General features: G+C 37.1%; 1 protein-coding gene and 1 long non-coding RNA gene across 4 annotated transcripts in view; one reads left to right on the top strand and one right to left on the bottom strand.

Annotated features, from left to right (window-relative positions):
- scn12aa (sodium channel, voltage gated, type XII, alpha a) overlaps positions 1–14094 on the bottom strand; it is a 28878-nt gene extending 14784 nt beyond the window's left edge. The window contains exons 1-8 of one of the 2 annotated variants that reach the window (XM_058372810.1): positions 13747–14094; positions 9557–9860; positions 9339–9457; positions 8050–8139; positions 5462–5590; positions 3576–3667; positions 2438–2680; positions 2252–2315 (exon numbers count right to left, since the gene is read on the bottom strand). In XM_058372810.1, the coding sequence (XP_058228793.1) occupies positions 2252–2315; positions 2438–2680; positions 3576–3667; positions 5462–5590; positions 8050–8139; positions 9339–9457; positions 9557–9823 (1004 nt within the window). In that variant the 5' untranslated portion in view covers positions 9824–9860; positions 13747–14094. Of the gene's footprint in view, positions 1–2251; positions 2316–2437; positions 2681–3575; positions 3668–5461; positions 5591–8049; positions 8389–9338; positions 9458–9556; positions 9861–13746 lie in introns of those variants that run through there. The other variant, XM_058372809.1, reaches the window with a different exon arrangement.
- LOC131342078 (uncharacterized) lies at positions 8335–11903 on the top strand. 2 transcript variants are annotated; one of them, XR_009202951.1, is made up of 3 exons: positions 8335–8569; positions 9596–9804; positions 11710–11903. It is a non-coding gene; the product is annotated as an uncharacterized LOC131342078 (long non-coding RNA). The 2 variants fall into 2 exon arrangements; XR_009202950.1 differs by having other exon boundaries at positions 9596–9810.
- Positions 14095–15119: the final 1025 nt, after the last annotated feature.

Here is a 15119-nt window from a genome sequence, read left to right as displayed (position 1 = left end):
ACTGTACAGAATAACCAATTACTAAGGATCATTAAGGAAAGAAAGAATTTCTTATTGATGTTGCCTATACACATGAAAGACCACTGTATATTGCAGGGCAAAAAATACACTAGTTAATGATTGGTGTAATGCTTCACTTTGTCACTGAGATCAAAAGTTTGTATCCTGACAAAACTACAGCCATCCATCGCTGGGAGTCCAAGAGAGAGTAACTGGCACTGGAGTGGGAAAGATGGTATTATTCTCACTTACTCTCACTCTGTCAATCAGAAGCCAATAGCCACACAATAGCCAATAGCTGGTGTGTAAGCTCATGTACAAGCAACAATTTGATAACTGGAGGAAGTGAATGCTAACCTAGTTCTCCAAGACTAGTAGCTGTCATACAGTATGGGTGAAATAGCTAAAAGCTGGCAGTTTGCTAAAAATTAGGAGGGTTGGTACAGTGGTGGCACAGCATTGCCACCTCAAAGCTTTCCAGGTTTGATCCTGGGTTCAGATTATTGCCCTGTTCACACATTTTCCTGTGTTTGTGTTGGTTTCCTCTGACAACTGTCAAAACATGCAGTGAAGTGAATTGACTAAGATAATTTGCCCATGAAATTGGCAAATGAGTATACTGCCCTGCGATGGTCTGGCATCCCATTCTGCCCTTCCACATTGTGTTCCATGGATAGGTTCCATATTTATGACCCAGACCAGAATAAATTGGTTAGTAAAATGTTTGTCTGTGATCATATTATCAGATAAATTCTTAAAATACATATGCCTAACAAGACATCATCAAGGGTTTAAATGGGATTCTATTAAGTTAGATGAGTATCTAGTTACAATTTAACATTTTCCCTTAACCCAATGCCCTCATCATCCCATCTTCCTGTTGCCATGGCAGCATTAGGTTTAAGTGACAGGCAGGGTGGATGGTAGTGTGTGAGGGAGGGATCATTTAGTAATGGAAGTATAAACAGCTGGAGGGGGCACAGCCTCAGTATATGGGCAACGCTAAATCTTTTAGTGAGAGACAGAGAGAGAGAGAGAGAGAGAGAGAGAGAGAGAGAGAGATTCATATAAGTTTCTCCTGATGACTGGTACAGATACAAAAGAATTGTTTAGGATATTACAATCTAAACAGACGTTGCTTCTGTTTGATGAGAATAAAAAGAATGAGGCATTAGCAAAGCTTTGCTCTGTTCAGGGTTGCTATGCAGTCGGACATGCTCAGAATCTCTATAGTAACAGTGACCTGGAGGCGGTGGCCAGTGGACAATGTGGCAAAAGTACCTCTTGGAAGCAGCCTCTCCATAGTAGTGTGTGTATGTATGCATCACTGCCAAACCTGAAGTGCTTTTGATTCTCTGATTGCACTGAGTAATTTCATGCAATTTACATGTCCACTTCTGACTGACCACTTTTTGATTCCAATGAGAGTCTGTGCCAATGCTGATAGCTGATGCTGATGACCCTACCTCCATCTAAAAGGGCACTGGGGGGGGTCACTGAATAGTTTGAGGAAGTACATTCAGCAGATCTCAATCCAACTGAACATCTATGGGAGGTTTTGAAATGTCATCATCTTAGACATCATCTCCACCACCACCCTTAAAAAGTAGGGAATGTTTAACCCTCCAGTAAAAGTCCAGAGCCTTGACTTTGTACTGGTGGCTTGTGGTGGCCCAATCCTTTACTAAGAGAAGTTCATGAGGCACAATAAACAAGAGAAACAAAGTGGTCACAAAGGGTGAGAAGGGAGAATGTGTTCATGTATGCATGTAGAGAGAGAGAGAGAGAGAGAGAGAGAGAGAGAGAGAGAGAGAGAAATGAACAGTAGCCATAATCCCCAGTGTTATGCTAGATGGCAGCTATTAACAAACCTACACAAGCTTAGCAGGACCAGATGTGAGTTTAGAGGGCAAGTCCTCCATACAGCAGTGTATATAAGCTGTAAGCTAATGCTGTCTATGGTTGAAAAATTAAAATCCAGCTCCACAAGCGTGCATGAGAAGAGAAAGTTAACATAGAGAATGTGGCACTAGGATTTATGGAATTATCTATTAGAGAAAACACCCATTGTTTCTCTGTTTTTGGCAGTAATGATTAGTGTGAATGTATATGTACTGTATGTAATTTAACATAAATGTAAGACTCAGCTGAGTGAAAGAGAACCAGGAACAGTAACAAAACTGGTTAATTAACACCAGATTTCAGATGCAGACAGTTTAGTGGACTCAAAAACATGGACGTTCTCACATACCCAGCATCACTGCTATATCCACATATTAATGCGTCCTTGGCTCCTTCAATTATGTAGAAGTTTTCTGAGGAGAAAGTGAATGTTGCATTTAATGCCAAGAAGAAGACTTTACTGTAATGTGTCTAACAGGACATTATTGTCATGATTATCTCACAATGCTAGCAAAAAAAAAAAAAAACCTTGCACCTTCACTGCTAACAAAGTCCTTTATGGAGTGCCAGGTCTTGTTGTTACAGAAAAAGCTGCCATTTCCTGGATAGGTGGAATTGACACAGTGAGCAGTGCTGCGGATACATTTCTGCCGTAAGACACCCATGAAGAGCTGAAGACCGATCAGAGCAAAGACACTAAGGCAGAACACAGTCAGGATCATCACGTCTGCTAGCTTCTTTACTGACTGGATCAGAGCTCCCACAATGGTCTTCAGACCTGGACAGGCACAATGCCACAACATGTATGTAAACTTAACCCATTGATGTAGACAACAGCTATGGATTATCTCCGAGTTCTTAGTAATGGATTCACTGCTTACTGAGAGCAACTATTTATTTCAATTTTATATAAAAGTGAAAGTTTTAGCACTATTAAGTTAAAAAAAGATATAAAAAAAAATACATTTATAGGTTCCATTCTTAATATGAAGCTGGGGCAATAGAGACATTTTAACTACTCTGATTACAAACTGAAATGAAGGAAATACATGTTTTTGTGCATTCTGACACGCTTTTCTTCTCAGCATAGTTGTCAAGACTGGTTATTAAGATCATATTGCACATATGTTATGCAATATGCATATCTAGCACATTTTTGAACATTTTGTGTACATTTTGTATATATATATATATATATATATATATATATATATATATATATATTTCATTTATATTTATTTCTCTTATGTAATCTGAAGCAAAATAATTTCCTTCAGGAAATTCTTCTATCTTATCTTATATGAGTGACCATAGACTTCCTTTCAGCTGTGAACGAGTCTGACCCTGAGAGCCATTTCTGCCCATAGAACTGCCGTTCACTAGATGTTTGTTTCTGTTTTTTGCACCATTCTGTATAAACTCTAGATACTGCAATGAATGAAAATCCCAGAGAATCTGAACTTTCTGAAATACTCAAACCAGTCTGGCTAACGAGAAAGTCCACAGCCAAAGTCACTGAGATCACATTTTTCCATTTAAAGCAGTGTGTATGCTTCATGAGTGTGTATTCAGTTTGTATCATCCTAACATACTTTATCCATACCCGCTCTCAGAGCGGTGTCTGCTATGTATAACATATGTATGTGCTTCTGTCAGCATGTACCAGCTCTTACCTGGGATGACGGATATGGTTTTCAAGGCTCTCAGGACTCGGAATGTTCGTAATGCTGAGACATTGCCAAGATCCACAAACTCTGTCACATATCTACACAGAGTGGAAATCAGATGGACATAAGAGCTAGCTCCCATACTCATTGTAATAAGGATGTGAAAACAATGCCATGACAAAAATGCAAAATGGACCCAGTGCAACTTTTCATACTAACTCCAGACCTTTCCTTCTTAGTTAAAGTGTTGGAAAATCTGGTATATCTTTTTTCCTTACTCTCAGAAAAAATAAATAAATAAATTGTGCCTTCCATTAGGGCTGGAATGGTATTCTCAAACTTTGGCTTTACCTTAAAGTCCATTTATGCACCTTTTCCATGTTTATAATATCATTAAGAATGATATTAAGTGTAAAACATGTATCCTTAAAGGTACCAACCCAGCAACAAAGAAGGCACAGGTTAGAACAATTGTTTCCTCGTAGTATATTGTAGACTATCCTCTTTTTTTTAAATGGTAATTACTGGAACAGCATGATAGTGACACAGATTGTTCAATGCACCTGTAAGTTCAGGGGTGCCTCAGGGTTCACCTCTGGGTTCGCCATTCTTTATGACAATGGGCTTACTTTCAACCACTATGCTGAGGATATCCAGATATATGTAGCACCAACACCACTACTACCCCCAATTCAGCAGCAGGAAGTGGTAAGATAATTTCAACAGCAACAATTCTCTCAAAATTCCAAAAGCTCAAAAGAAGGACTCTCATCGTAAAGTCGAGCAGTATTTTTTTAAGAAACATTATCTAACGTTGTCTCCTTTATACTTTCTTTATCATTCAATGTCTCTCTTCTCTCCTACCATTTTTCTGGCAGCTAATCCACGGCTCTAATTTGGTCAAGCTCTAATGCTGCATATGTAGGTCATCTGAAAAATGGCTCACAGGCTACCTGCACTCTCTCGAATTCTCCCACTCTCCGATTTTTCACTCTTTAACAATATGAAATGATGTCTCTCAATGTTGCCATTGTCCACCTCTCAGTTAAACATCAATCAGGCTTTTATTTCAGTTTCATTTCATTCTTCCTTTTTGCCAAGTATTCTTGCATGCAGCCACCCCTGTTGTGTGTAGGTCACATTTTTCAGCACCACTGACAGAAATGACTTTTAGAAAATGGCATCAGACTTGTTATAATCGCCAGAAAAACAGCGGATGCTGTTCAAGATACATTATGTTGGTCAAATCTGTAGTGATTTGCAAGTTTTGAGTGAAAATATAACATTGTGTGATTTGAAGTATGCAGTCTTTTATGGCACCAGCTTTCAGAATAAATGTATTTATTTGGAGATTTATAAGCAAACGTTGAATTATACACTGTATACACCTACTAGGCATAACATTATGACCACCTGCCTAATATTGTGTTGTTCCCCCTTTTGCTGCCAAAACAGCCCTGACCCGTCATGCACTGTGTATTCTGAAACCTTTCCATCAGAACCAGCATTAACTTCTTCAGCAATTTCTTCCTTGGAACACATTTTTGATAGATACTGACCACTGCAGACACCCCACAAGAGCTGCAGTTTTGGAGATGCTCTGATCCAGTCGTCTAGCCATCACAATTTGGTCCTTGTCAAACTCAAGCTCAAATCCTTACACTTGTCCATGTTTCCTGCTTCTAACATCAACTTTGAGGACAAAATGTTGACTTGCTGCCTAATATATCCCACCCACTAACAGGTGCCATGATGAGGAGATAATCAGGGTTATTCACTTGACCTCTCAGTGCTCATAATGTTATGCCTGATCGGTGTATATACTGTATGAAGACTACACAACAGCATCGATACACTGCATATTTACTGTATACAACTGCATTAATACTTACGCCATAACGATGACGCTGAAGTCCAACCAGTTCCATGGGTCTCTAAGGAATGTGAAAGGTCCGATACAGAATCCTCTCGCCAAGATCTTAATGAGCGACTCAAACGTGTAAATGCCAGTGAATGTATATCTGAGCGTAAACAGAGCAAGACAGAGGGCAAAATGGGGTGAGTAAACTATATGCAGCAGTCCAGATAGAATTAACTAGTGTATTCACATGTTTTTCCATTAAGCTTTTGCAGATAATAGTATTATTTTTGCTTTTTTTTTTAAAAATTATGTCTGGACATTTTGTTCAATATCAGCCATCCCATATCCATTTTACAATTTACAACCTTCACACAGAAATACTTCTAAAGTATAACGCTGAAGTAAAATACCACACTCTAATCAAGTGACTTTATTCTTATTAAAGGTTCAGTTTTTTTTAACAATCTTAAGCATGCATTCAATATATCTGGAATTAGCTCCTAGTCGTTTAGAAGGTGTAAGGAGGGATGTTTTGTGCTTGTAAATCAGCATGCTGCATGCCCAGTCACATTCTCTTCCACCTCATCTGCATGCACATGGTCATTAAAGGTCAATGTATGTTAGGATACATCTATATGAGTAAGCTGTGAATAGAGCAACCGTATTAATCTGTGGAAAACTACTCGGTGTGATTTATATTCCAGCTGAACAGCAAGCACTTCTTAAGGCAAGACACTACAGAATAAAATATTTTTTAAAAAAAATAGATATTATGATCATTCTTTGCCAATTAAAAGCTTATTCATTTTTTCTGAACTTTTGCAAAATGTAAGATTGTTATTAATGCAAATGAGAGTTTGTCTAAAGAATTTCCAATTTGTTAGAAAATCATTTCTGTATTGTTTAACAAAGAAACCAGTACATGTCAATTATTTTAATATGAAATATGAAAATGAAGTCCAATAATTGATAATCAACCAAGAATCTAATAATAATCAACATTTTTAGGAAATTCCTGTGTTATATACTTCTAAGTTTGAAAAGAAATAAGTATAAACAATATAATTTCAGGAATGCAGGTCATCTAGAAAGAGTGTTTTTTTTTGTGAGTATAGGAAAAGAAAACCAGGTTTAAGAAATATTTCATATGTTTCCACCCTAGTAAGTGTGATGCTATATCACACATCATATTGCCAAAAGTTTTGGGACATCTGCCTTTACATGCACATGAATGTAATATGGAGTTGGCCCACCCTTTGCAGCTATAACAGCTTCAAATTTCTGGGAAGGCTTTCCATTAGGTTTAGGAGTGTGTTTATGGGAATTTTTGACCATTCCTCTAGAAGGTCAGGCACTGATGTTGGACAAGAAGGCCTGGCTCACAGTCTCTGCTCTAATTCATCCCAAAGGTGTTCTATCGGGTTGAGGTCAGGACTCATCCATGTCTTTATGGACCTTGCTTTGTGCACTGGTGTGTAGTCATGTTGGAACAGGAAGCGGTCATCCCCAAACTGTTCCCACAAAGTTGGAAGCATGACATTGTCCAAAATGTCTTGGTATGAAGCTGAAGTATTAAGAGTTCCTTTCACCGGAACTAAGGGACCAAGCCCAACCCCTGAAATACAATACCTGAATTCTATGATTTGGAGGGATGTCCCAAAACTTTTGGCAATATAGTGTATATCATATTGACACATGGGAGGGTGGAGTGTAAAGGCTTTTCAAACTTTTCAAACTTTGAAATAAAAGTTATTGTTATTATGACAGTTTAAAGAAGACATATTGTGTTTCTACCTGTAGTGTTTTGCCTTAAAGTTTTTCTTCTTTTAGAGTGTATTATTCAAAGACCCTTAATAAGAAATGCCAAGCAATGGAATCGATATTCGTTCATTTGTTTGCAGAAGACCAAGTTCATACTGTTTTATAGTAGAAGGCGTACTAAAATGTCTGCATCCTGTAACACGTGTGGTCTAAAATGACTGAGATGAACACTTGTTTGGGTCGTATTAGGAATCATGTGATCAATTCATTAGGGATAAATGCATTATTTGTGTGTCAGTGATGAATGTCCTTTACTGATTCACTAGTCCAGCTGATTACATAATCCTTTCATGATAGAGCGTTAATAAGTGAAGGTGGTGACCACAATGTTTAGTGGCATGACAGCAAAAACGGACGTTTCATTCGAAGGCAGCATTCCAGTTGCAGCACACAATGCAGTGAAAAAGTGTCTTACCAAATCAGCATCATCCAAGCAGAGCAATCCAGTGATGAAAACTCAGTTTAATATTAGAAATAACATTTGAATCCAAATATACAGATTCTACCTTTTCTAATTAACACGTCTTATTTATTATATATATATATGCCTCACTTCAATAAATATATATATATTTATAATTACTTAGGTTATTGGTATATCAGGTACTTAAACCTAAATTCTGCATTATGCCCCAGATCTGTCACACAAGATTTCATTATTGCAAAAACTCATTTAACAATTAACATCTATTATAAGGATATACTCAGATATTTACTGAGGCATCCTTTCTGAGCCATAGATAGGACTTTGAATTAAGTTAAAAATAAGGAAAAATAAGTATGGAATATAATACTCACTCCAGATACTTGGTCCAATGCGCAGGGTCGGACATGGCCATAAAGAAACAGTTGGTTAAAATTGTGCACATAATGAACAAACTAAACAACGTAGGGAAAAGTTAAGGAAGTAGTCGAAAAAAGAAACCTGTCACTTATTAAGTTCATTTAGAAGAGCAGCAGGAAGTGATGTCATTTTATTTCCCTCCAGCACTTCATTACAGATTCCTTGACCTTGTGTAATGATGGAATTACAGGTTCAAGCAGCAATACATTTCCTGTCTCGCCCTAAACTCCGAAGAAATCTTTGAGCCAGTGGGATTTGAGGACTCAGTAAAGATAATTCTAGCCCTATTTGACCTATCTGGTGTCCTGTTCTCAGTGAAGTACAAAGCTGCAAAGCCTCCATCTGTGCAGAGAGATGAGAATGTGTATTAGCACAGGGTGGGGTGGAAAAAAAATTGGGTTTAGAAAGTTCAGGATGGGCATGTCCAGGGGAAAATGAAGAGGCTTATCAATTGGCTTTATATGAATTAACCAGGTAAGCGTTTTTTTACAGTAATATTCTCACGTTTTCTGTTTTAAAGTATGAAAAGCTTCTTTTCATGTTAGACTACAATTTCCAGCCTCTCTGAACTACTCCTAAAACTCCTAAGAAAGTGGATTCTATCTATCCTCTATCAATTTGTGCCAAAAAAATTATAAATGAATCATTCTGTTGCACCAGAGATGAGGAAAGCTAATAAAAGAGTAACAGAGCAACAAAATGGAGCAAGAATCAAATATTCTGATGTAAGTTTTGTGACATGGGACTGAGGATCCACAACATTAGAACTACACGTTTTCTTTTGCTTAGCAATAACAGAAGGGGAAACTGATGAAAGTTAAGGTGAACAGATAGACATAATGTGGTTTAGGAGGCTTGAAATGGTAGTCTAATCTGAAATAAAGCGGTTTTTCATACTTTAAACCGTAAAACGTGAGAACTTTATTCTGAATAATGTATACAGTATAGAAAATGCTTTCACTTCACTGCATTTATATTTGGGGTTTTAAATTTGGGGATTTAATGCAAGAAATTATAATGTAGTACTGAAATCGCCTGAAATTCTAAAGTACAAAAGCAATCTCATTTAATCTACAGAGTTTATATATGGAGTATGTAGCCCAGAGTTTTGATGGTTTGGATGTAAAGTAAAAATAATCGTACTGAGTGCTGGGTTGAAATAAAATGCCTTTGTATTGCATTATCATATATCCATATTATCACATATCCATATTAATTAACGTAAACGGCAGGAAAAGGATATGAATGGACTAGTATCCTTATAGCAATTCTTCTGATGATGTGAAAAGGGCTGAATATGTACAGGGCCGACGTGGCATTGAAGCGGAAGATGGCCTTCCCTTTATTGAGCACTATGAAGGTCTAGCAAGAGAAAAACAAACCAAAACAGTTTGCAACGTTTTCATTACAAATGTGAACACATAACAGTAAGGGAGACTTTAATAACTAGCTTGAACTCACCTTTTGATTGTTGAAGTAAAAAGGGTCAATGTCTTCCAGTGGGACTCCTACCAGTCCTGCAGGAATGTCCCCGAAGATTCGAGGAAGCACTTTCCCAGCTTCCAGGTCTGCTCGGGCTTTAGGACGGTCTGCTTTCGCACAGGATTCTGGGGAATCCTTGGAGTTCTTGGCCTGCTCTTCTGCAATCCTGTGCTCAATGCCCAACAGGGATTCGAGAGTGAACAGGCGCAAGCCATCAGAACCCGCTGGTAGCAGTATGGCCGCCATCTTTTCATCCTGATTGTCCAGTGGAATTTACTCTCATCTATGGACAGCATATAAAGCATACATTGTTTTAAAGATTGCTTGTTAGGGGATGGTTTAAATTACATTTAGCCTCTCTGAATAGGGAGGTTGGCAGGCTTCGTTTTAGAAATGCCAAAAGTGAATGAAAATGCTGTCTGTAAGTGAAGGAGAAACACAGCTACTTTGTCATTCCACGTCCACCAAATTTACAGAATATAACCACAATGGTCCTCAGTGCATGATGTCATCATAATATCTGCAGTCAAGCTCACTGACACCATCCACAGTCACCCAGTCAAACAATCCATTTAATTAAAGGATGCAAACATTTCTGTAAAGTTTTTTATTTTTAATAAACCAATCATTAGGTCACCTAAAAAAAATACACATAAAAAATATAGCTTCAAGCAGCAAATAAGGGGCCAAGCACTTTCTGGCCCCCACCTCTTAACAGACAGAGGAAGACCTAAAGGCACTGAGACTATAAGCAGTTGTTCCCAAGATGGAATAAAACTGATGGCAATATACAGTTTCGAGCCAGTGCTGAGATATTGCCTCACTTCCATTTTTTAGTAGCAAGCTGCAAATGAACACAAGGCTGATGTGTGAATATTTATGGAACCTAAGGCACAAATGAAGCTCATGTATCCAGTGAACTTGGTGCTAGAATGCTTGAGAGGCATACTGCAATACTGCCATAGACTTCAATGTCAAAGTAATCATAATAACAAAAAGAAGAAGTGGAATAATAATAATAATAATAATAATAATAATAATAATAATAATAATAATAATAATAATAAAAACAATAACAATAAAATAAAAACAAAAACAACAGCTATGGGCCAAGCATAATAATAATAATAATAATAATAATAATTATTATTATTATTATTATTATTATTATTATTATTATTATTATTATAAACAATTTAATAAGAATACTTGTGTTTGGCCCATAGTTCAATACAATAAAAAAAACTTGCTAAAATGAACAAACTTGTGGGAATGAATTTAGACATGAATTTAGACAATAAGAAAGTAAAAAATCAAATTAAAAATAATTTAAAGATAACTTAATAAGAAACTACGCAAATGAGCACTGAGTGAAAGTCACAGCAGCGATATAAGGAATATATCACAGTCTTGAATATCACAGAATAGCAAACACCAAAGGTCAAGATATATTATGTTATCTTAGCGTGGCTAAGGTCATGCCACATTCCCTACAGAAACAACAAACGTCCTAGTGTATGGATCTATATTTTTCGACAGAGTAGCTTTGCTGTGCTGTCCTTCTCTGGCGTTTTCTTATAGAGTTCATATCAAAATCACTTCACTACCCTTATAGGAAGTGGTTCATATCTTTAATTAATCTTAAGATTATTCAACCAAAAACTTTTCTCTCAGACGTGCTGATCTAATTCCTTCCATACAGATGTTCCCCAGCAGTGGGTTCCTGGAAGCTCTTTTTCCACCTTTTATTGCAAATGGTTTATAGAGTGCATTAGTGCATTACGTACAAATAGGTAGAGCAGGTAAAGGATGAGTAAGAGCCCCATCATTGAGAGTGAAAAGAACTACACTGACCTTTCTGTTCCTCTGCCCACTCACCATTCTCCTACTAGTTCTCCAAACTCCATCAGATTTCATCTCTCTCTCTCTCTCTCTCTCTCTCTCTCTCTTTTTTTTTTTTTAAATGTGATTAATTCCTAATACTATTATATAAGCCTGGTCAATTTAGTGGGCAGTCGGTGCACCAGTGTTGAATCTGACATTATGGATATTTTACTAACTTAACTAGACATGAATGTGTGTGTAGTGGGTACTTTGTTCTGATTGCTGATTCGTCTCTTCTTTTAACACAGAGAGACAATGGAAGGTAGTAAAGACTTCACTCAGAGACCAGGAACAACAACCAATATCCAGACGTCTCCCAGACAGTAGGACAGATGAGCACCTTGGTTAAGAGATTAAGGACTGCAGCCGTGTCTGCGTTACAGTTTAAAACCAAGCTGGTTTTTAATGTGAAACCTGTGGATAAAGTGCTTTCTGTCCTGTGTAATGAATCCAAATATTCTGTTAGATATGATTATACTTATGATTTATAAACCTTTGTGATATATAGTGTAAAATATATTTAACCAAATAAATGAATAAAAACAAAAAGGTATACAGTACATATCTAGTGTCTGAGTATCTGATTGTACAAAAAAATTCAGTTTCAACTCTCTGTGTGTGTGTGTGTGTGTGTGTACCTGCTGCTGCATCTCTATGACTGTTAAACATTTTAAAATCTCCAAATCCTTCTATTTTGAGAAAATCAGTGCCTGCTTAGTTAGGGGATTTTTGTGCATTAGTTACTGATCCCTCTCTGCTTTTGTGAACGCTGTGTGTGAAGTTTGCCCCACTTCCCTTAATCTGTTTGACTTTATCTTCATCTGTACTAGCGTTCCCTCTAGGTCGCCTTCATGAAGCATATTAGTTGCGCAACAGCTGCGCTACAGTCTCGCTACACCAATATCAACCAGATGCCTGAATGGAATATTCAGTACTGAGTTTGTCAGGTGACTTGTCGTTGATCAGTTGACAATTTTGCTGATCACTGACAAACCCTGAGCCATATTAATGAAAGAAACTAGAAGAGGAGATAATCCCAGCAGTAAGAGGTTTTCTGTAGAGGTCATAGATTCTGCTGAAAAGCACACTATGCACTGGCTAGCTAATCCAGAGGGGCAGGTGGAGGAGAATAGCCTGGACATTTCTATCAGCCATTTAGCAAATGAATCTTCAAAATGTTCTCATACATATTGAATACTTGACATATTTTGATTGATCAGTGATTGAAACTGTACTGAAGCTGATGTTTCATTGATTTAGATGATGTATGAAATCCATTAAGTTATTACAGGAAATATATGGGAACTGAAACAAGTGCTAATAGCTGCCCATTGGGGTGGGCATCATGCTGCCCCATACTCAGATAACAGGGGTGGGTTTCCCAAAATCAATGCAAACCCAAAGATCATCTTAATAGATGTTAAGAGAGAGAGAGCATGTTCAATGTGATGCTCATGCTGTGGGGAACCCAGGATAGTTCATGTGGTTGCCAGATTGTGCACCCTTCCACCAGCACCAAGATAATGTCACATATTTGTATCACATTTTTAGAGTATTAAATAATATTGCAGCCATTGTGGCTATGAAAAACAGAACCACGACTATTATAAGAGACCTGCACAGTATTCATTTATTTAGTACAAAAGATTTGAAGGTGGTTTTATGGAGCAGATCATTTTTTTGTATACCAACTATGCGTGTGCACAACAAGGAAATAGTATTTCCCACAATAATAATTTAAAAAAAAATGCACGAAACGTGTTTCTTTTTTCCTGATTTTCATAGTTTCTCTGTATCTGAAACTATTTTATTCTTTTATTATTACTATTATTTTAACCCTGTTTTTTGTGTATTGGATCTTTTAAACATATTTGAAATAGAGAAATGTAGAAAATTCCTCTATGTGGGTTAAAGCAAATGTACCATAAAAAAAATGTTTGTTGTTTGTAAAATAAAAATAAATATAACAAATAAATAATATTTTTAAAATAATAACAATAGTAATAAATAAATAAATAAATAAATAAATAAATAAATAAATGAATGAATGAATGAATGAATGAATGAATGAATGAATGAATGAATAAAGGTTTATCATGTTCATACACAATGTTCACACCAAATAATTAAACAAACCTTTATGAATAAGATTCAAGTGCTTCACCCAGTACATTCAATGGCCTTGCACCATCCAACTACTAGACTTGACACTAGACATGTCTGTGTCGTTTATTCTCAGCCTGAACTTCAATTAGATAAAGCAATTGAGTGAAAGTTTAACTCACATGTAAACTCTGATCATCACAGCTATCCTCATGTCCCGGTTCTTCAGCTTTTGCATGATCTCGTTTCCTTTCCAAAGCCCAAACCACATTCATTTATGTTGAATAATAACTGATTTGAAATGTTTTGATCCCGGCCGAGTGAAAACAAATCGTTGCTCTAAATTGGACTAAATCCACACCGAGATCTCCGGATGGACGCAGCAAAGTGAAGCGCGCGTTTTTACGCATGGATTATTTTCTGTTTGTTTGTCGTTATCCAGGCTTCAAAATGCACCGGTACACATTTGTGGCAGACAAAAACAGATGCATAGCTGTTGTTTTTTCCCCCGAAGATGTTATTTTGCACAAACAGAGATGTGTTCGTCCGCGTGCGCGCGCGCGCATGTGTATGTGTGTGTGTGTGTGTGGTGGGAGGGAGGGAAATGCGCGTGGATGTGGAGCTGCGCGCTGAGACACTGAGGCACACTGAGCTAATGTAGAGGATTTATACACAGAGAACAGAGTCTCCCATTTTTCCGTCAGATCGTTTCATTAATAATATAGAAATAGCCCATATTATCCAGCACGTACTCTCTTAAATTATCTCAGGTTATATCTGTATCTCAAACATTTTGGGAAAAGAGTATGGGTGTATAATGAAGATTGCATTTATTATTACATTCCTGTCATTCACAGAGTATATTGTGTATTAAAAAAATATATTATTAAAATGAAAATATATAGTTGCTCTATTCATGCAATATGAACATCCAGATTTAAAACAGCGTTTTTATCATATTTCAGATTTTAACAACACTTAACATAGGCCAGCATTTATTTTTTCCCCCAGATCGTAACATTATTATAGAGCCTATATTTAAACTCTTATTTTTGTTTAATTTGTTATTACAAGTAGTCATACTCTATAGACTTTGTTTCACTTCTGTCTTAACTTACTAATGTAAAGAGAGGTGATGAGAATGGATAAAAGAATCCTAATCATACTCATGGCCACAGGTTTGTGGACGCCTGACCATCACACCCATGTGTGGTTCTTCCTTAAACATATTTGGAAGCACACACCTGTACAGAATGTCTATATATATGAGATACACTATATTGCCAAAAGTTTTGGGACATCTGCCTTTACATGCACATGAATGTAATATGGAGTTGTCCCGCCCTTTGCAGCTATAACAGCTTCAACTCTTCTGGGAAGGCTTTCTACAAGGTTTAGGAGTGTGTTTATGGGAAATTTGTTGACCATTCCACTAGAAGTGCATTTGTGAGGTCAGGCACTGATGTTGGACGAGAAGGCCTGGCTCGCGGTCTCCGCTCTAATTCATCCTACAGGTTTTCTATCAGGTTGAGGTCAGGACTCTGTGCAGGCCAGT

This window comes from Hemibagrus wyckioides, linkage group LG20 (genome assembly GCF_019097595.1).
Source record: "Hemibagrus wyckioides isolate EC202008001 linkage group LG20, SWU_Hwy_1.0, whole genome shotgun sequence".
Lineage (NCBI taxonomy): Eukaryota > Metazoa > Chordata > Actinopteri > Siluriformes > Bagridae > Hemibagrus > Hemibagrus wyckioides.
The sequence above is the reverse complement of the archived record's forward strand: the minus strand, read 5'-3'. Positions and strand labels throughout refer to the sequence as shown.